The sequence below is a fragment of the Thermoascus crustaceus genome, assembly GCF_041956765.1.
Source record: "Thermoascus crustaceus strain CBS 181.67 unplaced genomic scaffold VTN00scaffold_7, whole genome shotgun sequence".
Classification (NCBI taxonomy): Eukaryota; Fungi; Ascomycota; class Eurotiomycetes; order Eurotiales; family Thermoascaceae; genus Thermoascus; species Thermoascus crustaceus.
Window position 1 is genome coordinate 1,190,866 of NW_027192533.1, and position 22,616 is coordinate 1,213,481.

A 22,616-nucleotide genomic window follows, 5' to 3' on the forward strand; every position below is an offset into this window, starting at 1 on the left:
CATTTAGTACGCGTCGTCTATTTCTGGAAGTGGCTAAATCATGGATCGTTGGCTGGACGCTTTGCTGGCATATGCTGCTGGAATCTCTTACCTGGTTGGGCTATGCATGGTGATGATCATGCAAGCACGACTAATTATTCAGTCCAGTTGTTTATTTTTCCACACGAGATAAAATTACCTCGGATAGAGAACCGTGTTCTCACCGTCTTCGGGAGATACTTTTATTTAATAAACTATGCTTCCGTCCCTTGAGCCGTAGTTCATGAAAACTCTGTGGTTATCTGTTCGTTGACAGATTGGTTGGTTATAGTTGTGCTGCGGCAAGGGAATGCCGAGCAGCTCAGTTGCGGCTAGACTGCGGATAGTCGCATCACTTCCGCACCAGCGTTCCCAGGAACTTCTCCAATCCATGCCTGAAACCCCACATCATGTCGACATACAAGCTCCCAAAAATCCCTTCTTTACGAAGACATCAACTGCTCCTTGAATTGTGAGTGACAACCATCATCGCCCATTGTGGTGTAAACCCTGAAGCCAATGCTAAATAGGACACGTGCACAGTGCAAGCTTGAAGCATGCGCCGCCGCCCGGGGTCTATGTCAGCCTCACGCCAGGAGATCCTACTCTCTGGACCGGTGTGATCTTTGTCCGCAGTGGTGAGTTGTCCAGCCTGTCCTTTGCAGGTGGCTGGGAGCAGCCAGTTCAGAGTTTGTGTGTTTTCCTGCAGAAGGCTAACAGAGATTCCATCGTGAGATAGGTCCCTATGCCTCCGCCATCCTCCGCTTCCAGATCCGCTTTCCTACCTCCTACCCTGACCTGCCACCCTTGGTGACCTTCTCCACAGATATCTTCCATCCTCTGATCGTGCCTCTCACTACCTACACCTTCTCAACGGGCTCCTCCAACGAGGACCCGGTGAGCGCAACCGATGAGGAGAGATTACCGCCCGGCGGGTTCAGCCTCAGGCATGGGTTTCCACACTGGTTTGGTAGGACCAAACGGAGCACAGCAACCTCGGTTTCTTCGTCAAGGAACGTAAGCGGGATTGTTCCAGTCGCTGTCAGTGGCGAATCGACTGGGGTTGGCAGCAAACCATCGGCTGATCCCAGCCGTGAAGATAAGGCGCAGAATGAGGCATCCGTGCCTTCGACGCCCAAGAACGACAGGGAGAACACCGAGGCTGGTCCTCCGTCAGTGGCTTCCACAACCAGTCCCAATGCTGCACGCGCGTCTCCAGCACCTCCAGCAGAATTTCAGAAAGATGTGCCCGTAACCGCATTGTTGGATTATATCCGTTCAACATTCGATGACGCGAAGATTCTCGATGAACTGCCGCTTGAAGCGGCTGGGAATCCAGGCGCGTGGCATGCCTGGCGGGCGCATCGCCGGATTGCGAAAGGCTCGGGGAGCGAATCTCGAGGAAGCGATGGTGCAGCGCAGGACGCCAATTTAAAGACTCGAAGCCCCCAGGCACGGCTTCCCGGAGATTGGAACTGGGAAGGGGTCTGGGAAAAGCGAGTTCTTAGCGGCATCGAAGCCAGCAAGTCGGATGCGATGCTCTTTGGCAATGCCCCTCGCGGCGGCAGTGATGAGATGGTGAGTGCTCTTGTTTCTCAGGTCCTGCAATCATGCAGGCCACAAGATCCACTAGTTCTGCTGTGGCGCATATTGATTTGCTGACCGTGTAGATCCGCTTCCTAAACATGGATGAGGCTAGCCTGGCCAACGTCAAGGAGATGATTATTCCGCGGACGGAGGAGGTTCATGAGTGATGACTTGCCTTTCCTACCAATTATACCCATTTGGTTCTAATCCTGTGAACTTGAAGTAATTGTCCTACTTGTCCCTGACTTTGGAGATCTGTCGCATGTTTTTAGTATCATAGCACTTTCCGCAAATGGGAGTACATTGTGTCGCCGCTTGTGTTCCTGATCGGGCAAGCCTCTAGGCTGCTCCTCAGTCTTCCAGCTTCCCTTTCTGCTGCACGCCCCGTGACGTCAGTATCAAACATCTTCATCTTCATCTTGATCTTTATTTTTGTTACTCTGTTCCCGTCAGCCACTGCAGAACGCGAACGCGTCAGTTGAGATACCACCCAATGTAGGCTCACCCTGTGATTCTTTGCATTTGGCTTTCTTGGCTCCCCGTCTTATCCCCTCGATATGCCCTTTGGCTCGTCCTTCGATATTAAAAGCACCGTCCTTGTGCTTGCATTAGTCCTTGTCCCCATCGTTGTCCTCTTTTGCATTCTTGCTGTGGCTCTCGCGTGCTCAGAATTCTGGAGCTCCAGACCGGGTCCTCCCCACGGCCGTCGCTGGTTTTTCTGGAAGCGATCCCAAGGCAGACACAAAAGGAGTCGTTCCGATCCTCCGTGTACCTGCGCGTCCACCAAGGGGACCGACTGTACTGAGAACGACATCGATTATCGCAGTCCAGTTGAAGGGAAGGAGCATGTCTAGGAGGTAGTTAACCTGCGCTCTTCCCGGATGCCGTACATCTTTTTTTCTCATTAACTATGATGTATCTACCGTCTAGGAAGTGGGGAAGGTTGTGATGGACGACGACGTCGTTATTCCACAACCCCTGCGAATCGTCAAAAGTCCAAAGTCTGGCAATCACGGGACCAATCCAAGACATGGTTCAACTGCTTATCCTCAGATCCCAATCAGACGTTCATCTAGAAGAGGCTCGAGGGCCCATTCCGGTGCTTCTGCGACTTCAACAAGGACCCCACCGATGGATGTCAACAGGGACCGCCTCGAAGTTCGGAAAATTCGTGACACCAAGGCGAAATCTCCGAGAGCAACATCATCTCATGCATCGAATAATCGGGTTAGTTCATTATTCACTGCTGGTAACACGGATAAAGTAATTACCCTTCCCTCTTCATCTGTAGCGCTAATCAACACCATACCCCAGGATACAACCCATAGGTCCTACCCTAACAATGAAGATATAAACCGAGGCAAAGCCGGTGTCATGTCGCGCTTCTTCCGTGCTTTTGATTCGATTTCCAGGAGATCCAGTTCTGAAAGAGGAACAGAAGCGTCTCATTGGTTGGGGCCCATATCTTACCCTATGACTCCAATAACGGCACAGGGCTTAGCAATCGCTTCAAGAGAGTCTTCTGCTGGGACATCTGAGGCTACAACACCGTCTGTTACGCTGCAACGGTCGCCCTCTACTAGTCGTACGAATTCTGGCATTTTAACTCCATTCGACCTCCCTGTTGCAGGAGTGAAGATGGTGGCCGCAGCAGAAGTTCTCAAGATCGGCACTGAACCTGTATCGATTTGGACAACTGTTGACATCGCGGCCGATGTGAGGATGGACGAGCCGATTTCCTCTGAGTTGGCACTTCCTCTAGACATTGTCCTTCTTCTGGACAACCTGTAAGTAGCTCAATCCAACAGTGAAAGTCATTTTTCTGACAAACTTGTCCCTTCCAGGCCAGAGTCGCCTGTCGTCATGCTAAGACAGATAGCCAATAGCGCATATACAGTAGCATCTTGCTTAAACAGAAGGCTTGATCGGTTTGCTGTTTGCTGCGTGGATGACAGCGCAGAGGGTGGTTTGAAGGTCCTGCTACCCTTGGCTTCTCACTCACTGCAGGTCGCCAAAAGAACGATGGATGACCTCAGATACCTCCAACTGAGAGAAGCTAAACCAGAAGGATACGGACTTGACAAGGCAGTATTTCAAGCATCGGATGCACTTCTCCATTGTTCTAATAGGGATGCTCTATGTCACATTTTTCTTATTACTGCACACTCGCAAGCACCATACCCCTTGCCTCACATCGACAGAAGAGTGGGATTTCACACAGTGTCCCCCGATCCTCAGTTCCGTTTCTCCAACTCAAAGCCACACCCCGGATGGCACATATTCCCAGATATTGACACGAGTAACGCAGGAACTGTTGAGGTCGCCCTGATAGGAAAAATAACCAAGGTTTTGCGACATCTCCGCACAGGAACTAACCCTGGTATCGTCACTAACCTTACAGTTAACCTTACTCCTGGCCAAGGATGTCAGATACAGTCCGTCTTGGATGAGACCTACTGCCCTGCGCTCCGTCCAGGCGAGAAATGGACAATCTCCGTTCAAGTCAGAGTCCCCCCAGCTTCAGTGGAGCAAATGTTAGGAAGTGGCGTCTCAGTGGAGGGGGTGCGGATGAGTGAGACAATCGATCGATTGATGACTCAGTTACAGGAAATGCTGAAAGATATTCCGGGGCAGAGTGACCCGCAGACTATCATGACTGCATCCCTGCTATACAAACACTCTTTACTTCCCGAATCCAGCACTGTTGAGGTATCCAGTTCTTGCGGGGTGGTGCGCGCTCTGCGCAGAGACTCTGGTTGCATCATTGGTGTGCCAAATGGAGCAGAATTACCTGCCGCAAACCCGATTGATTTGTCTCCTCGCGAGGAAGAGATCAAGCAACAGTGGAGGAACGATAGAACTGAAAGCCCAGTTAGGCTATCTACTGGAGAGCTATTGTACAGAAACAGGCTGAAAGCAATCGATGGAAGGAAACGGCGTTCCGCTTTGAGCTCCGAATATTCGACGACCTCAGTTTCAGGTAGTTGGGACACGCAGAAACCTGATGTCAAGCCAGAGGGTAGTGTACGGAGAATGCTCAGCAACGCAACAAACCTCTCGCGTGACAGTCAATATGATCCGAATTTGAGGGCTTTCATGGGATCCGAGTATTCTCCAGAATCTTTTCGAGCTCGTAAAGCTCGATTTAGCCAAAGCTGTGAAAATATCAGGCAGAGAATCAAAATCTTCGGAGACCGAGAGAGGTTCCGCGGGACACTCCAGGATGAGTGCGTGGTGGAATGTGGAGAACCAAGTGACGGAGCTGGTTATTCTTGGAACCGTGTATGAATAGTTTCGCAGGTGATGTGCGATTATGCTGTGTTATGGCTGACCACTTTGGTCGCAAGAGATGTACATTACTGAAAGTCTGTTGGGCAGATGTCCGTTGGCTAATCTGGCTGATGGATGGGTTGAGGATCGGTGTTCCAAAGTTTGATGAGTGTACGAAATGATAATTGATATGACACTATTGTACATACATGAGATGCATTAAGATTAGTACAAAAAAACATGGCAGGAATATGTTTATGAGCTGTAGATTCATGATTCATCCCAATATTCCCATAGCAGCGACTCCCCTTGAGACTCCAGAAAAGGATGCCATATCTCATCGCTCTTGTATTTTTCTCCAAAGTACCAGGAAAATGTTCCCCTTACTGTCCACCCCTCGTTGTCCTCCGTATGGGCTCCCCATCATCATCGAACTCGGCCCACTGGAAAAAAGGACATCCTTTCCCCCCTGGCGCATAACCCGCATAGCACATCCACATGTACCGGCCTCTCGTCTCTCGCTTGCGCTGGACGCACCGCAGCACCGCAGGCACACCGCACCGGCACTTCGGCGTATACCGCGGATGCAGCGACTCCCGGTACCACCGGTAGGTGATGTTGATGCGACGGTTCCCGGCGATCGGATGCGGGGAGATGGTCTGCGCGGGGGCGATACAGTGTTTCCATTCCTCCTGCATCTCCGCGTGCATGACGAGGAGCGAGTTGTGTGGGAGGTGGATGGAGATCTGGCCCTCTGCGTCTGCACAGGCATTATTCTTATGCTTGTTATGATTATCATTGTGCTGTTCATCACCGCAGTAGTACTCATCATCATCCCTCGCCACGATCCTCCGCACCCGAAACTCTCTCTCCACGCCCAGACTCAGACTCCCAATGATCGCCCGGGGACCGAGATACGTCAACTCGTCCGAATGATAGCCCACACTCTCCGCGGGGCCGTCGTAGCAGTTGACGACCGCCGCGTTGGGCACCCATTCTTTCGGGGACTGATACCTCAGCTTCTTGCCCCCCGGGTACCGCTCCCGGATCCGCCTCGCGACCTCCGCGTTCACGGCCTCCTGCACCTTCGCCGACACGGTCCGCATCCGCGGCGTCAGCTGCCGCACGTTCTTCCGGTACGTCCCGTTGTAGACGTACTCGGAAGTCTGCTGTCGCTGGGCTTCGCCGTCGGAGACGTAGAAGGCCGACGAGTGTGGGGATTGGACGGTGTTCTCGAAGAGTTGGAATGTGTGGCGGGTGAAGGTTGTGGATTCTTCGAGGAGTTCGGATAACAGGGAGTTGGCTTCATCTGTGGGGAGGAAGTTGTGGATGATGGTGCAGGGGGTGTGGGTGGAGATGTCCTGGGGGGAGAAGAGGTGGAGGGTTTTGCCTTTTTTGGTTAGGGGTTTGATGATTGGAGGTACCATTGATGATAATGGTTTGGGCTGCCCTTCTTCTGCAGTTCCTGGGATATGTTTTATTTTGATAGCGTAGGAGGAGAGGGAGCTTTGGATTCTAGGTGTTGAGCTCGTGGTTGTCAGAGAAGAGGAAGAAGAAGAAGAAGCTAATCGCTTCTTTGTTTTCCTCTGCTGTGCTGATGCTGCTGAGAGTGCAGCCGTCGCGGCTTCAACGGATCCATCATATGAGACCAGGATGTCTAATAGATCGTGCTGCTCCACGTCCGGGAACAGAGACAGCAGGATTGCCAGCTTCACGTCTGTTGATTCCTGATCGGCCGCGGCCGCCTGTGGCTGCTTGGTTGCCGCCGTTGGGGGGCCTGGTGCCGGTGTCGGGGAGAGCCGTCGCCGCTTTCGAGTCACAAAGGCGTCCATCTCTTCTTGAACTCGCACCGGGAGCCCCGGCTGGGAGCCATGTGCTCGGGTTTGGTTTTGTTTGAGCTCCTCGCTCTCCGGATGATGTTGTTTTGATTGGAAGCACGGAGTAGTAAGGAGGGAAATAAGGTCGGTCCGATAAGATCCTAATCAGCACGTGACTTTGTTTCTTTGCGAACTGGCCAATCAGAGACGGCGGGAGGATATACTCCGTATAGTATGTACAGACACGTATGGGAGTTCATCTCTGGAGTCTGCTGAGTTGCAGAAGTATGTTGAGGAGCAGCGGATGATGAGGTAAGAAGTAAGAAAATACATTAGAAGATAACAACAAGCAACTGACTGTTAGAAAGCGATGACTCTGTACATGTACAGTACATCTGAAAACTCAAACACCCATAAATATTCCGAAGAAGCTTCGTTATACATTTCAATATTGCATGGCGCACAGGCATAATCCATCAGCAACAGTCCTTATCATATTCATGACATATCTCCTAATCTTGCCACCGTTATCGCCTGTATGCATAACCTTCTCTGACTGCCTGACCACAGCCAATTCTGAGACCTGCTTGTCATATCCAATTATACGACAACATTCCTCCGACAGTGTAGTCCTGATCTTCCATACTTGGACTTGATGTTGATACGCCATGTCAGAACTCCCGTAACCACAAATATAACCGCAGTGAGCAACGATGGCACGACGCTCAAGCAGACCTCTGCCGCAAGCGACGTGGAAAACCCCCATGAAGGGTCCAGAACGGCAACGACTCCGTAGATACCTCGCAGGCAGATCAATGGGATGGATATGAGGACGGCGTACAATAACTATAATAATCCACATTCAGTTAGCATATATTAGTAGAATCTCAACAGGAACTGATTTGATCGGCACTGACCTTGGTCCCGTCAGCATATCCGGCAGCAGCGTCTGCAGAAGGGTATCGTGGCCGCAGCGATGTCAATGCCAAGGAGGTGAGGGTGAACCAGCAAGCCAACATGATGGCGAACCCAACTTTCACTATAGTCCGATCTGATTCGTCTGGGTTGTCACCTGCCAGATTAGAAATACCACTGGCGATAAGGCCCGTCCCGACGCCGACGGTGAGGTAATAGAGGAAAATGAAAACCCATTCGATTTTGGACCCAAGGACGGTGGAGGCGCGAGCGATTCTTCTATTCGGGTTCTTAGTATATACATAAAAGCAACAACACTAGACACCTGGGGGGGAGGGGGGGGAGGGAGCCGAGTTTATACTCACGCTTCGTGCAAGATCCCAAAAGCTGCTAGAAGCATCGGTGACAGACCGATATTGTTCACAATCAAGACACCCTTATCCCCAGGATTACCATCCTCGCCGATCTGCAACCCGCACCCGATGATGCGGATCAAGAGAAATGCTCCAACATGGAACCAAGCGAGGAAGCCTGGCACTCCGTGCCAGAAGAGACAGTATTTGTTGGGGATAAAGAGGAGGCAGAAGATGACGAGCTGGGCGACTGGAAGAGCGATGGACATTGTGGCTTTTGGAGTGATGATATGTCTAGATAATCAGGTAAATAAGAGAGTCTTGTTAAAATTAAAACAGTACTGGAAGACGGTCAAGAAAGCCATCCAGATAATATAGAGGTTCTCATTTTGAAAATCCATCGCAACTGCAGATATCTCCCTTCTTATATACAGCAGGTTCCTTGAGAAAGTTGGTCGCCTGAACTGTCTCGAATTAGCACTCAGCAATCTGAGCCACTGTCGATGATGCTACCTGTTGGACGGTATGGATCTCTGTTGATCATTACTCGTTGCCAGGAAAGGTACGGGGACGTTAAGGCAAACCACGCGGTCCTGTACACGTGTGGCTGGTTGACAGGGGGCCTGAGAATCTTGTCCCTTTCGGGGAATTAAGGCGAAAGCGAGACCGAACAGGAACCCGATGTATCAACTCAGCCGCACCCAAACTGCACGTTAGCAGTCATGTCAAGCTTGTCAGGGGGCTCCATACTTCTGGAGTGACTAGAGATGAGCCACCTTCCTCAGGGGCCATGTTGAACACGGTGAGGTCTGGCACGAATCAGAGAACGGACGATGCGATGTTCATAGAGCATCGGCCTGGGGACACCGATCCACTCCGCCCCAAAGTGCCCACGGCTCCATCACAAGAAATCAAAGACGGGTTGTCAACTCTGTCGAGCCCGTCGAATCAAAGTAGGCATCTGGTTTTGTTTGTTGGCTGGAATTATGTCTCATTTCATGTTGTTCTTATCTCCGAGGTTCTCTCATCTGAAGTGTGCTTTGAGACACATCCATCCATCCTGCGTCTTCTCACATCTACGTCATTTCCAATCAATTATCTCTTGTGCTGATTCTGCTCAAGTATGATCATATCCTGTAATTCTTCTGACGGCGAAATAGTGCGATGAGAGACACCCTACTTGTGGCAATTGCCAACGAAACAGAGCGTCATGCGTCTACGATCGATTCAAGCCAGTCAGAATATCCAAAACACCCGAGCCTGGCTCAGATGTAACTACAAACAAGAATAGCACTAAGAATCCATCCACGCAGTCCCTCACTAATGAAAAGTTCAATGCTCCAGAAGTCAAAGAAAAACATCTTCTCGAGCTCAGACTCCACCACTACTCAACAGCAACGAGCCAAAGCCACCCTACCGCATTTGACCCGAAGGTTGCAGAGATCTGGAAGGTCTCCGTGCCCCATCTGGCCTTCGAGCATGTCGCTCTCCTGGACGCCATCTTCTCCATCGCAGCACTACACCTGGCTCTCTCTCTTCTAGGCATCCCGAGCAACAGGAGTTGATGAACGCGCATCGGAGCTACATGGATCTGTGTCTTGAAAGGCACCGCGACGGTCTCGCCCACGTCGGCTCCCAGAATGCGGACGCATTGTGGTTCACGTCGAGCCTCGTGCGGACTGCAGCCTTCGCGACGCTGCAGGAGCGTCCCGTAGATCAGTACGCTCCGCCAACGCAGTGGTTGGAGATCGCGAGCGGAGCGGTGCCGGTTTTCCTGGCAACGTGGGACTGGATCAAAGCCGATCCAAAGTCCGAAGCGATGGGAGTCATGAAAGAGACGGTCGTGCTCACGGACAAAGAGGCTTTCTTTAAGGAGAGCAATCGACGAGGCTTCGTGCATCTGCTCCAACGGATGGAGTCCACGAGAGATCTGACTGAGCCCTGGGATGGAGACATCCAGGAGGCTTACGAGACGAATTTGAGCTATCTTGGTTCTGTGAAGCTCGCGATTGATGCCGGCAGGCCATGCTCGGAGATCGGTCTTCGGCTTATCGGGTTCGCTTCGATGGTCCCTAAGAGATTCATCAGTCTTGTCGGTGAGCAGTGACTACGGGCGCTTGTGATTCTGGCTTCACTTCTTCGCGCTGTCGATTCCCTATAGAGAGATATGGTGGATAGGAAACACCGGACAGAGAGAGGTTCGGGGGATACAGAGGATCTTACCAAAGGAGTGGCAGGATCTGATGGAATTGCCTCTGTCAATCAGTTGTCAGTGAAGATAAATATATATCTTGTATTCACAATACGGCGAGAGGCATGCTACTGCTTCGCTCTCGCGGAGCTTGTCTGCTGTTTTCCGAGGCTCTCCCCCACCTTGAGCCCTAGGATATCAATATACGACTTCAATTAAGGCTTGCCAAACTATGGATGGGAAACTGGTAAGAGAGCTCAGTAGGAATAAGGATTCATTTTTGTTTGTGTGTGTCTTCTTGCTCTCTCTCTATCTCCTGTTCTTGAACACGCGCATTGATTTCTCTTGTCTCACACTTGACATTGCTGACCCAGCAGCAGGGACATTCGCATTGGAAAGATTCTTAGCTCTATTGATACACTGTCTATGGATCTCGTTTTGAAGCTTTCCAGAATCACAGGTCCCGGAATCTCCCAGTTAAAGGAGACAAAAAAAGGCCAGATCAGGAGCCAGCTAGCCGGTCATCCACTCACCACGGCCCCTGTAAACCATGCCGTTTTTATAGAATGTTGACAGACGTTTTCCCTGGTGCAGACTATCATACACCTCGACGAACGAAGAGAAGGTGATCGTCGTCCACCCGGGATACTCCTCCGGCTCCTTGTAGTTGGGCTGTTCCCGTTCCGCCAACATGTCCTCGATGACCTTGACCTGACATTTCGAGTAATCCGCCTCAGCCTCCTCGGACGCCTGCTGGTCCAGCACAGCTGTGAAGTTCGCGAGGCAGTGGTCATCGACCTTTAGGCAGATCTTGAGCCGCACGGGCAGCTCGGCGTCGGTGAGGCGGGTCAGGCCGAGGGAACGCTTCCAGCTGCGGAACGCGTCGCGAACAGTGTCCTCGTCGGCGTTGTCGAGCTGGTTGCGGTCCGAGATGACCTTGGACGAGTAGGACTGTTCCATTGTGTATATCTGCTCTGGGGTGCCATCGATTCTTTTCGCGACGGACTTCCTGACCTCGTCGTTCAGAGCGCGCAGAAAGAGCGGGAAGAGACGATCCGAGTCAGGGGCGTAGGTCGTACGGTAGACGATGGGTCCCCATGTTAGCAGCAAGAAGTCCCGCTCGGGACCTTGTTGGAGCGATTTCAGGCCTGGCTCCTCGATGTTTCGCTGAACCTCCCTATGGAGAAAGTGGCTGGCCTTGCTCAGCCAGGATGTAGGCTCTTGAGTCATGATTCCAGCTTTCCGCTCGCGACAGATGACGCTTCTCTTTCTTACCTTTTCTTTTTTTATTTCACTGTCAAAATTTTAGGTCAATTCATCAGGAGAAGCAGGATGCTTCCTCGGCTGATATCTGGAGAGGCATGATGTCAACATGATATGACATTGCCATGATGCAGCTGGGGGGGGTCTTCATTCCGACCTGATCAATATTCCGGGGAATGTGCTGGAAGTCGCCGACTTCCTTCCCTCTGAAGGAACGAGGGAGGAAAGCAGAAAGAAAAGAAGAAAAAAAAGGAATGGTTCCCAGACTAAGAAGAGCGAAGGCCTCCATTGTAAGGAGGGGAGGAAAAAGATGCAAAAGGTTATATTATCTATGACAAGGGTGGGATTCGAACCCACGCCCCCTTTCGAAGACACGGAAGATCGACGTTCTTGCGAACGCGATCGGATCAGGTTAGCCTGAACCGTGCGCCTTGGACCACTCGGCCACCTTGCCATTGCTTGTTAAGAAGTGTCAGGGCTGATAATCTTTAAAGCAGGCACTTACACCATGACACCCTCGATCGAGGAGGGACAAACAGCTGATTAAGGCCCGACACATGTTAAGTAAAGGAGGATTAAGTAAAGGAGGGTTAAGTAAAGGAGGTAGAATAGCAAGATGAAAGTGCTGAATCTGCATATTTATGGGGGGAAATCATAAAATAGTCATTGTGTGTGCCGGAGGCAGCGTCGAAGTGGAAACTGTGCCTAGGCTGAGATATATGTTCACGTGGGAATAGATCTCCAAGAGCAGATGGATGATGAAGGCATATGAAGATCGAACCGACTGAGCCAACAAAATCACAGAAAGAGGACACAAAGAGCAGAATGACTGATCAAAGACAACGATGAAAAGAAGGAAACGCCCAGCAGAGAAAGATACAAGCTGGCTTTGTTATAGATGTCTCTCCCAGCGGCAAAACCTCACCGCCCGGCGTAGCCTCGGTGATCCGCGCCGTCGCTCACTTCCCTCTCCGCCGCCCACGAGCGCGACCATGACCTGACCTGAGTTATATACCTCGAATGACGAAAAAAAAAGACAGAACCACCGGAGGGACCAAACAGACGCGACGCCATGAAATGATTCCCTCCCGAGCCAGAGCCCGTGCCTGAACCACTCCGCTGCCATCGATCCTCTGCACGATCTGTGTCACCTCTTCCGCCTCCGCTTCCCCTCCGCCGCCCCGCCTACCTATCTACCAAATCAACCCACCGACAGATTGATCGACGATGCTGCAATTTCGCACAGAAGGCTTCAACGGCTGCGCGGTCAAGTACTCGCCCTTCTTTGACAACCGCCTGGCCGTCGCGGCGTCTGCCAATTTCGGCCTTGTGGGCAATGGGCGGTTGTACATCCTCGAGCTCACGCCCAATGGGATAGGGCCCTTGAAATGGTATACTATACCCAGCGGTTATAATATTCCTATGTACGCATGTATATACAATACGAGCTAACACAACGATATCAACACAGGTTCACGACCCAAGACTCCCTCTACGACCTCGCCTGGGCCGAGATCCACGAGAACCAAGTCCTCGCGGCCTCGGGAGACGGGAGCATCAAGCTCTTCGACACGGCGCTGAACGACTTCCCCGTGCAGAACTGGCGCGAGCACAACCGCGAGGTCTTCTCCGTGCACTGGAACCTGGTCGCCAAGGACCGCTTCTGCTCCTCCAGCTGGGACGGCACCGTCAAGATCTGGTCCCCGCACCGGCCCCAATCCCTCCTGACCCTTCCCACCCACAGCTGCACCTACTCCGCGGCCTTCTCCCCCCATTCCCCGGACATCCTGTCGTGCGTGACGTCGGACTCGTACGTGCGGGTGTTTGACCTCCGCACGCCCGCGTCCGCGTCGAACCACCTCACCGTGCAGATCCCCATCCATGGCGCCGCGTCGACCATGGTCCCCGTGAACAACAAGCCCGGGATGCCGCCGTCTGCTGCCGCTCCCGCGGCTGCACCGCCCTCGGAGGCCCTGACGCACGACTGGAACAAGTACCGACCGACGGTGGTGGCCACGGCGGGCGTGGACCGGACGATCCGGACGTTCGACATCCGCGCGCCGCATCAGGGGCCCCTGGCCGTCATGATCGGCCACGACTACGCGATCCGCAAACTCGCGTGGTCGCCGCACCTCTCGAACCTCCTCCTCAGCGCCAGCTACGACATGACGTGTCGCGTCTGGAGCGACAAGTCGGATACGGTCGGGGATGCAGATCCCATGCGCGCTGGGCCCGTGCCCGGTTCTTCGGGGCCCATCATGGGCGCGGAGCTGGGCCGGATGGGTCACCACACCGAGTTCGTGACGGGCGTCGATTGGTGTCTCTTTGGGAGCGAAGGGTGGTGCGCGAGTTGCGGGTGGGATGAGAGGCTTTTTGTCTGGGATGTGCGGGCGGTTATGGGGTAGAAGAGATATTATCTGTCTACCTACCTACTCAGGAACCAGGATGGATCCCCTTTTTTTTTCTTATCTTATTTTTCTCTTTGGGCTATGGCTGCTACTACTATGACTACGACTTTTTTTACGGTCTAGGATTCCCGGAAATGTTTGGCGTTTTGCTTTTTTTTTGTACTGTACAGAGTTATGACGAATCCAGATGTCCTTTTTTTTTATTTGGGTTCGATGTGCGGAATTTCCCCATGGTTAGCCGGGCCGAGCTGGAGAACTCGGGGTTATGCCTGTTTCTCGAGTTGGGTACATCACATTTGCCATCAAGTTGAGTTCGGAAGTATATGAACATATGAATGAATACCCCTGCATATTGTTCAGTATATCTCTTCAACGGGCTGCAAAAATTTACTCCTTTAACGATATTTATTATTATTTTTACCGTAAGTGAGGGTCCGTTTCACGGAATTATAGGGCGAAGGAAAAGAATCTATCCGCTTAGTATTGCGACGGAAGAAATGGAGAAGAGAGAAAAAGACGGAGCTGAGAAGACGCACCCCCGTGTAATAACATGTATTGTGTATCCAGAATAGAGGGAATAAAATAACTTGAATCCAACGCAGAGGAAATCTATAAGTGTATCTTTATCGGGTGTCCGCAACGAAACAAAGAAAAAAGCATTACCAAAATGACAGGAGAATGTACAACCTGAAACCATAAATCATTCCACGCATCCCAAAAAAAGCAAACCGGCTCATTCCATTAGAGCGTATTCATAGAATCTCAAAACTCATCGAAATTCCTTTTTTAGTTGAAATCTTCTCCAGAGAGAGAGAAAGAGGGTAGAGGCGAATGTTCAGCCAGAGAATCTGACCAGTTTATCTGGCCGCCAATCTCGCCTCGACCTTCTTCCTCTCCGCATCCCTCACAGCGGCAATCTCCTCCCTGGTCGCATCGAACGCGACATTGACCTTGTTGAATGGGTTCTCCTCGCTCTTTTCAAACTCCTTCTTGCAGATCTCGATGCGCTGCTGCTTCCGCAGACCCGGGTGCTCCTTCTCGATCTCGGGCAGCCGGCGGGCCTCGAAGGCGGCGTAGGCGGCCTTGTACCGGCGCTCCGGGTGGCGGTCGACCTTGATGGTGTCGGAGCTGGCGGTGAGGGAGAGGGCGTCGAGGGCGTTCTCGATACCGGAGGCGTTGAGGGTGGCGGCCTTGCGGCTGTCTGCGGGGGCATCGAGCTGGGAGAGATCCAGCGTGCCGCGGGACTTTTTCTGGGCGGTCTTGTTGTTCTTGGGGCCTGAGGGGAGGGAGGCTTCCTCGGCGGCGAGTTGGGCGTCGCGCTCAGCCTTCTTGCGCGCGGCTTCGGCCTTTTTGGCGGCTTCTTGCTCTCTGTAGGTGGTTAGTAAAAAATGGAAAACTATGTGTCTGGGGAGAAGTCGTGCTGGCAGTCAATGTAGTAACTCGTGACTTACTTCTTTGCGTTGCTCTTCGCTCCCTTCGACCACTTCTCGTCTTCCTCAGCCGCTCTCTTCGCGTCCTCGGCGGCCTTCTTCTGAGCGGCAGCTTCTGCCTTCTATATACCAAACAACGTCAGCATTAGTTCAAGGAAAAGCCTCGTCGCCTGGGATATATCTCCAAAGGTAAATAAAAAAGGTGGGGGCGGGGTACATACACGAGCGTTTCCGGCGGCCTTCTTGGCGTTCTCTCCGCCCTTCTTTCCTGCCATTTTTGGACGAGCTGTAAATGAGTATAGAAACGAATGTATTCAGGGAAATATGCGTGTTGTAAGTGTTGTTTACGTCCGTGGAGAACGCTGGGAAGGAGGTGGAAGGACGATGTCTGCAGCAGCGCCGACGGAACAGGTGGACGGCCTCAAGAGCGGCGCTGCTGACTAAGATCCGGGGAAGCCCCATGAGTGGACATGTGATCGGCAAAGCCCTCGTTCCGGGCGATATCGGAGCTCGAGGCAGCTATAGGCTTCTCGAAGTCCTCGTCCTTAACAAAGTTTCTTTTTAGAAGATCATGGCTCTTGAACATATTAAGACATTAATGGTGTAACTGGAGCAAAATACTTAAATAGAGCCTTGTGGCGTGCCTAACCTCATGATTTCTTCGTGACTCGTGACATGCATATCGCCATCCCAACCAAACCCACTAACCTCCTCCAGCTTGATACCAGTCTATCCCAGCATTTCACAGTAAACACTGTGTATGCATAGCCACCAAATCGCAATCTCCCTCATCCGCGGCGCAGATCCCGTTCTGATGCACCGATTAGACCTTCCCTCGCCACACCCCCACCAAGAGCATAAATGAAGTTGAATGACTTTATGAAAAATGAACTAGAAAGGAAATAGAACTAAGGAATGAAAGCACATTAGAGAAATCATGAGATGAAGAGGGTCGAGATAAAAAGGAAACATGACGTTTGTATGAGTGAGAATAAAACGCAGGACCCACGTTGCACATGGGCTGCCTTGGGTACCAGAACTGGGGAGACAATAAGGCAGACTAGAGTCTCAGCTCCCAGGTTTCCTTTTCCCACATCTTGATGCCGGTTACGTCCTTGAGCTTGAGACCCGTTTTGACCCAGAGGTTACCCTCTCGAGGGCGTTCATCTTCGTCTTCACTTTCGTCGGGAGTCGAAAGAGAATCTAAGCTGGGACTCAAACTGCCTTCGTCCGACACCAAGGATGCGTCGTTTGCTTTGCCTTTCCCTTTAACACCGCACCTTGTGCTCATATTCGAATGAATCTGCCTTCGAGTGGCAGAGCGACGCTCTACGCCACGCGATTTTCTCTTCATCAGCGTGACAGAATTGGATGTCGGGCCACTCGCCTTCACCGTGTAGCAGATTGCCACGTATTCAACCAGAAGCGTAGGACAATGCACAATGTTATCGATGGCGCAGTAGCGGAGTTCGCGTAACACGCTGTTACAGGTGTCGGTTGTGTGTGTGAAGAGGACCTGCAAAGCGATAAGAGAGCGTAGGCCCCGGATCCGCTGCATGAACAAATGCTGTTTGAGGAAATTGTTAGCTCGACTACAACTAATTCAAAAGCGGGCCGGCCAAGCTGAGACTACTTACAAAATTGGACGAGCCCAGTCCGACTGCAAGCTCGACAAGCTTTGAACCGAATTGGGTTATCAAGAGAACAGACTTTCGATTCAGGGCCCAGTTGGAATCCTCATCGTTACGAATCACCAATCTCGTCAGGTGTCCACAATGTTTCTTCAAAGCCTGCTTCCTGATATCTTCGATTGTGACGCTTGTCTTGGCAGCGAAGGATTCTACCTTGGACCGGCTGCTACGCTCGAACATAAACAGTTCTGTAAGCTTGTCGAGTCCATTCAGGAATTCGAGGAATGACAGCGTGACATTGTCCGTGTGAATCGAGGTCAACTTGAGAGAGCTCGTCTTTTGTAGTTTTGTGAGCATTGCCCAGAAATTGCGCTGTGGACCCACGTTCAACAAAGATATGTGCTTGAGAGAGTATACGTCAATTGCGCGGCACAGAACAGATACTTTGACCGGAATCAGGTGGATAGAGAGGCTTTCCAAAGAAATCCCATGGTTCTGTCTGAGATAGTCCTTCACCACCTCTTCACCCGACCGAGCTTTGTGACCCTGCTTAGAATCTTCAATCATGCCTGGTGGATTTCTCACTGCCTTTTTTCCTTTAGGGGAAGCCAGATTCGGAGTCTCGACGCGCTCAGTGCCCCCATTTGCTCCATTCTGGAACAAGGGAACGCTGGAGTTTGAGCCTTGGGACTCATTATCGGCACCGCTATCAACGTCTCCGATGAATTCTTGATCCTCTCCTGCATCATCATCATCACCCTCGGGGTGTTCCAGGTCAATTAAATCAGACAATTCGTCGTCAGACTTACGTCCTGTTCCTTTGTGATTTACCCCGGTAATCTGGGTAGCGCTGCCTGATCCTTCATTAACAACTCCTTCGTTGACTTTAGAAGGGCTGGAAGCAGAAGTGACCACAACCCCTCCATTTCCTTTAGAAGTCGATGTCGGCTTCGCTGCCTTCATCGACAGGGGAACTGGACTTGGGGCAAATATAGGGGCTGGTTGCATATATGTCGTGAAAGGGTGGTACTTGCCATAAGTCCCGAGAAGCTCTGGCTGACCGCCTTGGGTTACCAGGGTAAAGAACGACATCTTAGAATCGTTCATGATGTTGTTAAGGTTAATGCCTGTGATGAGATCTTCAGGAGCATCGCTCTTGGACGGCCCACTTTGGCCGAAAAATGAACTGTTCATTGAAGCTATTTTGCCATTAGAAGATTTTTTCTTCTGTTCGACATTCCGCTTTCGGTCCAGGTACTTGTTCGCTGCCTTTTCTATCTTTTCCAATGCCTTGGAATGCTTGGCAGACTTAAGTGAAGAAATCTCCTGCGTGATCTTTCGCAGATTCTGCACAAACAGCTTGTCCTCATCTTGTTCTAAAAAGGTCTTTGCATGTTCCCGAGCTTCTCTATCCGCAGCTGCAATGGCCTCCTCAAAGGCGTGCTCCAGGAACCTCTGAGAGGCCGAATCCTTCCGTAGACCGAATAATTGGGCGAGCACCTTTTCTTGAGCAGCGCGTTCAGCCCGGACATCCGCTTCGTTTGATGCAGAGGCCGAGGAATCAGCAAAGGCGTTTGGTGCATCAACAATGGCGGGGGGTGGAGGGGGCGCCAGACCACCGAGGTTATCAAAGTCGTCATCTTCCTGAACGGTTTCCGTATCCGAGGCAGTCACTACCACCTTCTTGCGGGCCTTCAAAGCGAGGCTATTAGAAAAGGAAAGTTTCAGGGACTTGAGTGACGAAGAGGATGATGATATGCACTGCGCTATGTCCGGAATGTATTCCAGGCTATCGATATCTAGCATGGCCAAGCTTTTCAGTCCAGAAAACTGGGAGAAGTTCTGTAACTGGTGGGCTGCCTTGTGCACGTCAAGCTTTTTTATGAGTCTGACATCGGTGCTTGCTGATGCTTTTGGCGCCATATATGGGTGAATAGACGGCGGATTAGTATGGGAAATGAGCGGATGAGCAGGGTGAGCAGAGTGCGGATGATGCAGATGGTGGTGGTGATGATGAGCGCTATGAGGAGCAGAGGGTATTGAGACTGGGGCAGGTGGAGGTGGTATAGTGGTTGAGAGAATGGTGGCAGATGCCGAATGCAGTGATGCTCCAGCCTGGAGACGGACGTGCAGATTATGGAGAGTTGGGATTTTGCTTAGAGCCGCGAAGACCGTCTGGCTGATTTCAACACGGACATTCCATCTATAGCTAGATTAACAGGGGGGAGGGCAGTTAATCGGAGTTGGAACTTACCTAAATGTTTCCAGAGCATTCACCTTCCTCAACGTCACAAGAAGGAGGGTATTGAGGAACTTCCCACAAGTGTATTCATACTTGAACTCTCGAGAAGCCCTCTCCCCACTGTCTCCCCCACTGGCGGTGTCCATCGATATCTCCTTGATGTACCTGGCATAGTTGTAATCACTAGTGGTCAGTGTCTCCAGAATCCCAGCAAGATGGTCTACGGCAACTTGACCATTGCTGCTATCGTCATCTGCAAGCACATGACTAAAGGTACGGTACAGCTGGGCAGCAGCCAAGTCACGGAAGGATCGCGAGACTCGGGCTAGGCTGGCTAAATCCTTTGGTTCGGCCTAAACACATGGGTTAACACAGGTCAGCAATTGCAGAATACTCAAGGACACGCTGCAAGCTCACATATTCGACGATAGCCTTGAGAGTCTCCCCAGGAAGACTGAGAAGATGTGGCTTGTCGCGGTCCGTGCTGGATGAGGCACAAGCCTGGCTGTTCACGTGGAGAGCCATGACGGTTCCTGGTGTTAGAGGCCGTGTACAGGCCTGTGTATGGGAAACTGTGACCTCAAAGACCTGTGATTCCTCTACATGTACCTTGGCAGCACTCCAGAGATTTGTGTCGAAGCCTCAAACCAAAGCAAAGAGGAATACTAATGGAAAGCTGGAAAGAATAGAACGACAGCCTGCAGTACTGTGTCGTTGAGGCACAGAGACAAGTAAGCAGGACAAGAAGACAGAAGAGTTGATAAGAGTGTGGAAGGTCTTGTGGCAGGCAGGGAAGAATAAGAGAAAGGAAAAGAGGGACGAGGAGAGGAAATATGACGGAGAGTTTGAAGCACGTCACCTTCTCGCTTCAAGCGCATGGGCTGCAGGCTCTCAGCGCGTTGTGGCAGCCACTGAGAAGACAGACAGGAGAGAACCAACAGCAGTGTTCTAGACTGGTTGGCTGTTCAGCCGGATGGAGAGTGATGTTGGCTGGCACGAACACAATCTACGTTGTATGTGCCTGAGAGTGCCCAATGGGGCTATGAGGATTAGAAAACACCTCTGTTTATGATACAAAGCTTTATACGCAGCTCTGTCGCTTAGTTGCTGTTATCGAGGACGAGCTGGAGAGATACAGACGAGAGCGTGGGAGTGTGGGGAGACGGGGCCATGGAAGGTCTGGAAGGCCGCCGGAAGTTTAAGTGATTGGCGCTGTGCGACTTCACGCTCCCCTGTCCCTCTGTCACCACCGATATCCCCGCGACAACGTTCTTACTTTGCTGTATCTGTCACTGATGTGGGGAGTCTCTCATTCACTCGTTTCTTGAGCACATCTTGAAGATTTTTTCGCCCAACAAACCCCGTTCCATGATCTGACTGAGCTGTCCGCCATGCGCCTCTCCGTCCTCACTCCGACTCTCCTCCCCTTCCTCCTGCTCTTCGCAGCCTCAGTGCTTGCTGAGCACACATCCAACTGGGCTGTGCTGGTCTCAACATCACGGTTCTGGTTCAACTACCGCCATCTTGCCAATGTCCTGTCACTGTACCGCACCGTCAAGCGCCTCGGGATCCCCGACTCGCAGATCATCCTGATGCTGCCGGACGACATGGCCTGCAACCCACGCAATGCCTTTCCCGGCACCGTCTACAGCAATGCGGACCGTGCGGTTGATCTCTATGGTGATAACATCGAGGTTGACTACCGTGGATACGAGGTGACGGTGGAGAGCTTCATTCGGCTGCTTACAGACCGGCTGGGCGATGACGTCCCGCGCAGTAAGCGCTTGGGTTCCGACGCCGGCAGCAACGTGCTCGTCTACATGACGGGCCACGGCGGTGACCAATTCCTGAAGTTCCAGGACTCCGAGGAGATCGGGGCGTGGGATCTGGCGGACGCGTTCGGCCAGATGTGGGAGAAGAAGCGCTATCACGAGTTGCTGTTCATGATTGACACCTGCCAGGCGAACACCATGTACACTCACCTGTACTCACCCAACATCATCGCGACGGGCTCCAGCGCCCTTGACCAGTCGTCCTACTCGCACCACGCGGATAACGACGTCGGCGTCGCGGTTATCGACCGCTGGACTTACTACGTCCTCGAGTTCCTGGAGACGCAGGTGACCACGCCCAACTCGAAGCTGACCCTGGGCGACCTCTTCGATTCTTACGATGAGACCAAGATCCACTCGCAGCCTGGCGTGAGATGGGACCTCTTCCCAGGCGGCGAGCAGGAGGGTCGGCTGCGGACCGTCGTTGACTTCTTCGGGAACGTCCAGAATGTCGAAGTTGAAAATATGAACGCAACTGGACCCGGATCGTTGAAGGAAGACCTTGCGGAGATCGCGGCGCTGGTTGAGAAGTGGCGGAGGCGCGATCGGGAGTATCTCTCCTTCCTCCAAGAGAGCGAGGGTGCCAACAACACCAGCCATGCCTACAGCTCGGACAGGGAGAAAGAGTACCAGACATCCTACTCTACCAAATCAGAGAAAAAGAAGATAGCCGGCGCCACGAAGATGGCGGATGAAGATGGCTGGCGTAAGCGCCTCATCGGGCTGACCGTGTTGAGCGGATGTGCCGCTGTTTGGTTCGCTGGGTCGATATTGGGCAAGTCCTGAATGTGTTGTATTCGCACTTTTGCCTAGCAGCGTTTTCTTATATACCCTTTTGATTTTTCTATTCACTGAGTTTACTATACTCTTTTTGGTTGTATAACGTAGCATGATCGGATGGCGTGTTGGCGTTGGTTAGGAAGGAAGAGCACGATACTTAAACAATGACTCTTAAGACACCTCGTATCCAAATTACTACGCTAATATATATACCCACTGACAGTCTGTGCTAAATGATCCCGGGCTATGAGTGCAAATTCTCGATCTGACATCGTTTGCAAAAGACGATAGATACCAGAGATAGTAATACGAGGGGTTGCGTTTTGTCTATTCTATTCTGCACAGAATAATCGAATAAACCAGACATTTATTATGAGACGCATATCAAATATTTGAGCAGCATAACACAATGTACCCAGTCATACAAGGGAAATGGTTAGTATCGAGTGCCAAGACTACGCGTCGATGACCGCGTACTCCGTCCGGACCACAGCGTACACAAGGCAGAGCTTCTACGCTGGTGCAATCTCCCTTCGAATTTCATAGAAACACTTCAATCAGCATCAGATCAACTAACAAAATCGCTCATCGTGTGCAGATGCCAGACGTCTCCGGGGCGGTGACGCCCTAAACCCCAAAGAGGATGAAGCGCGGGCCTTGGCGCGGAGGCACGTCTCGACGCGTCTTGGGGCTCAGCTGACGTGCAACAAGATCCAAGAACTCCTGTTTTGCTTTGCACTATACTATGGATAGCGACGAACGGAGCCATTGACCTCATATATTGATATTACTCTTGCTCTTCTCTCTTTCTTCTGAGAGAGAGAGAGAGCCTCGAAAGGCTCTTATCCTTTCCTTTTCCTTTTTTTAACCTTTCTCTCT

General features: G+C 51.7%; 10 protein-coding genes and 1 non-coding gene across 11 annotated transcripts; 5 read left to right on the forward strand and 6 right to left on the reverse strand.

Annotated features, from left to right (window-relative positions):
• Window positions 1–428: 428 nt before the first annotated feature.
• On the forward strand, window positions 429–1,772 carry VTN00DRAFT_9419 (uncharacterized protein; the record flags this gene model as incomplete). The annotated part of the gene is made up of 4 exons (XM_069436377.1): window positions 429–490; window positions 562–656; window positions 758–1,596; window positions 1,689–1,772. The coding sequence occupies 4 exons, from the start codon at window positions 429–431 to the stop codon at window positions 1,770–1,772; spliced, it is 1,080 nt and encodes a 359-aa protein (XP_069285004.1).
• A 964-nt stretch (window positions 1,773–2,736) lies between these two features.
• Window positions 2,737–3,475, forward strand: VTN00DRAFT_9420 (uncharacterized protein; the record flags this gene model as incomplete). The annotated part of the gene is made up of 4 exons (XM_069436379.1): window positions 2,737–2,868; window positions 2,920–3,321; window positions 3,368–3,392; window positions 3,450–3,475. The coding sequence occupies 4 exons, from the start codon at window positions 2,737–2,739 to the stop codon at window positions 3,473–3,475; spliced, it is 585 nt and encodes a 194-aa protein (XP_069285005.1).
• A 1,783-nt stretch (window positions 3,476–5,258) lies between these two features.
• VTN00DRAFT_9421 (uncharacterized protein) lies at window positions 5,259–6,707 on the reverse strand (the record flags this gene model as incomplete). Its single annotated transcript, XM_069436380.1, has 1 exon — window positions 5,259–6,707. The coding sequence occupies one exon, from the start codon at window positions 6,705–6,707 to the stop codon at window positions 5,259–5,261; it is 1,449 nt and encodes a 482-aa protein (XP_069285006.1).
• A 585-nt stretch (window positions 6,708–7,292) lies between these two features.
• VTN00DRAFT_9422 (uncharacterized protein) lies at window positions 7,293–8,229 on the reverse strand (the record flags this gene model as incomplete). The annotated part of the gene is made up of 3 exons (XM_069436381.1): window positions 7,293–7,538; window positions 7,610–7,886; window positions 7,973–8,229. The coding sequence occupies 3 exons, from the start codon at window positions 8,227–8,229 to the stop codon at window positions 7,293–7,295; spliced, it is 780 nt and encodes a 259-aa protein (XP_069285007.1).
• A 1,295-nt stretch (window positions 8,230–9,524) lies between these two features.
• On the forward strand, window positions 9,525–10,067 carry VTN00DRAFT_9423 (uncharacterized protein; the record flags this gene model as incomplete). The annotated part of the gene is made up of 1 exon (XM_069436382.1): window positions 9,525–10,067. The coding sequence occupies one exon, from the start codon at window positions 9,525–9,527 to the stop codon at window positions 10,065–10,067; it is 543 nt and encodes a 180-aa protein (XP_069285008.1).
• A 597-nt stretch (window positions 10,068–10,664) lies between these two features.
• VTN00DRAFT_9424 (uncharacterized protein) lies at window positions 10,665–11,381 on the reverse strand (the record flags this gene model as incomplete). The annotated part of the gene is made up of 1 exon (XM_069436383.1): window positions 10,665–11,381. One exon carries the CDS (start codon window positions 11,379–11,381, stop codon window positions 10,665–10,667), a length of 717 nt encoding a protein of 238 aa, XP_069285009.1.
• A 365-nt stretch (window positions 11,382–11,746) lies between these two features.
• VTN00DRAFT_t177 lies at window positions 11,747–11,868 on the reverse strand. Its single transcript has one exon. It is a non-coding gene; the product is annotated as a tRNA-Leu (tRNA).
• Window positions 11,869–12,641: 773 nt separating this feature from the next.
• On the forward strand, window positions 12,642–13,819 carry VTN00DRAFT_9425 (uncharacterized protein; the record flags this gene model as incomplete). Its single annotated transcript, XM_069436384.1, has 2 exons — window positions 12,642–12,805; window positions 12,886–13,819. 2 exons carry the CDS (start codon window positions 12,642–12,644, stop codon window positions 13,817–13,819), a joined length of 1,098 nt encoding a protein of 365 aa, XP_069285010.1.
• An 860-nt stretch (window positions 13,820–14,679) lies between these two features.
• Window positions 14,680–15,527, reverse strand: VTN00DRAFT_9426 (uncharacterized protein; the record flags this gene model as incomplete). Its single annotated transcript, XM_069436385.1, has 3 exons — window positions 14,680–15,190; window positions 15,274–15,374; window positions 15,474–15,527. The coding sequence occupies 3 exons, from the start codon at window positions 15,525–15,527 to the stop codon at window positions 14,680–14,682; spliced, it is 666 nt and encodes a 221-aa protein (XP_069285011.1).
• A 785-nt stretch (window positions 15,528–16,312) lies between these two features.
• On the reverse strand, window positions 16,313–19,650 carry VTN00DRAFT_9427 (uncharacterized protein; the record flags this gene model as incomplete). The annotated part of the gene is made up of 4 exons (XM_069436386.1): window positions 16,313–16,819; window positions 16,890–19,086; window positions 19,138–19,478; window positions 19,543–19,650. 4 exons carry the CDS (start codon window positions 19,648–19,650, stop codon window positions 16,313–16,315), a joined length of 3,153 nt encoding a protein of 1,050 aa, XP_069285012.1.
• An 866-nt stretch (window positions 19,651–20,516) lies between these two features.
• On the forward strand, window positions 20,517–21,743 carry VTN00DRAFT_9428 (uncharacterized protein; the record flags this gene model as incomplete). Its single annotated transcript, XM_069436387.1, has 1 exon — window positions 20,517–21,743. The coding sequence occupies one exon, from the start codon at window positions 20,517–20,519 to the stop codon at window positions 21,741–21,743; it is 1,227 nt and encodes a 408-aa protein (XP_069285013.1).
• Between the last annotated feature and the right edge of the window lie 873 nt (window positions 21,744–22,616).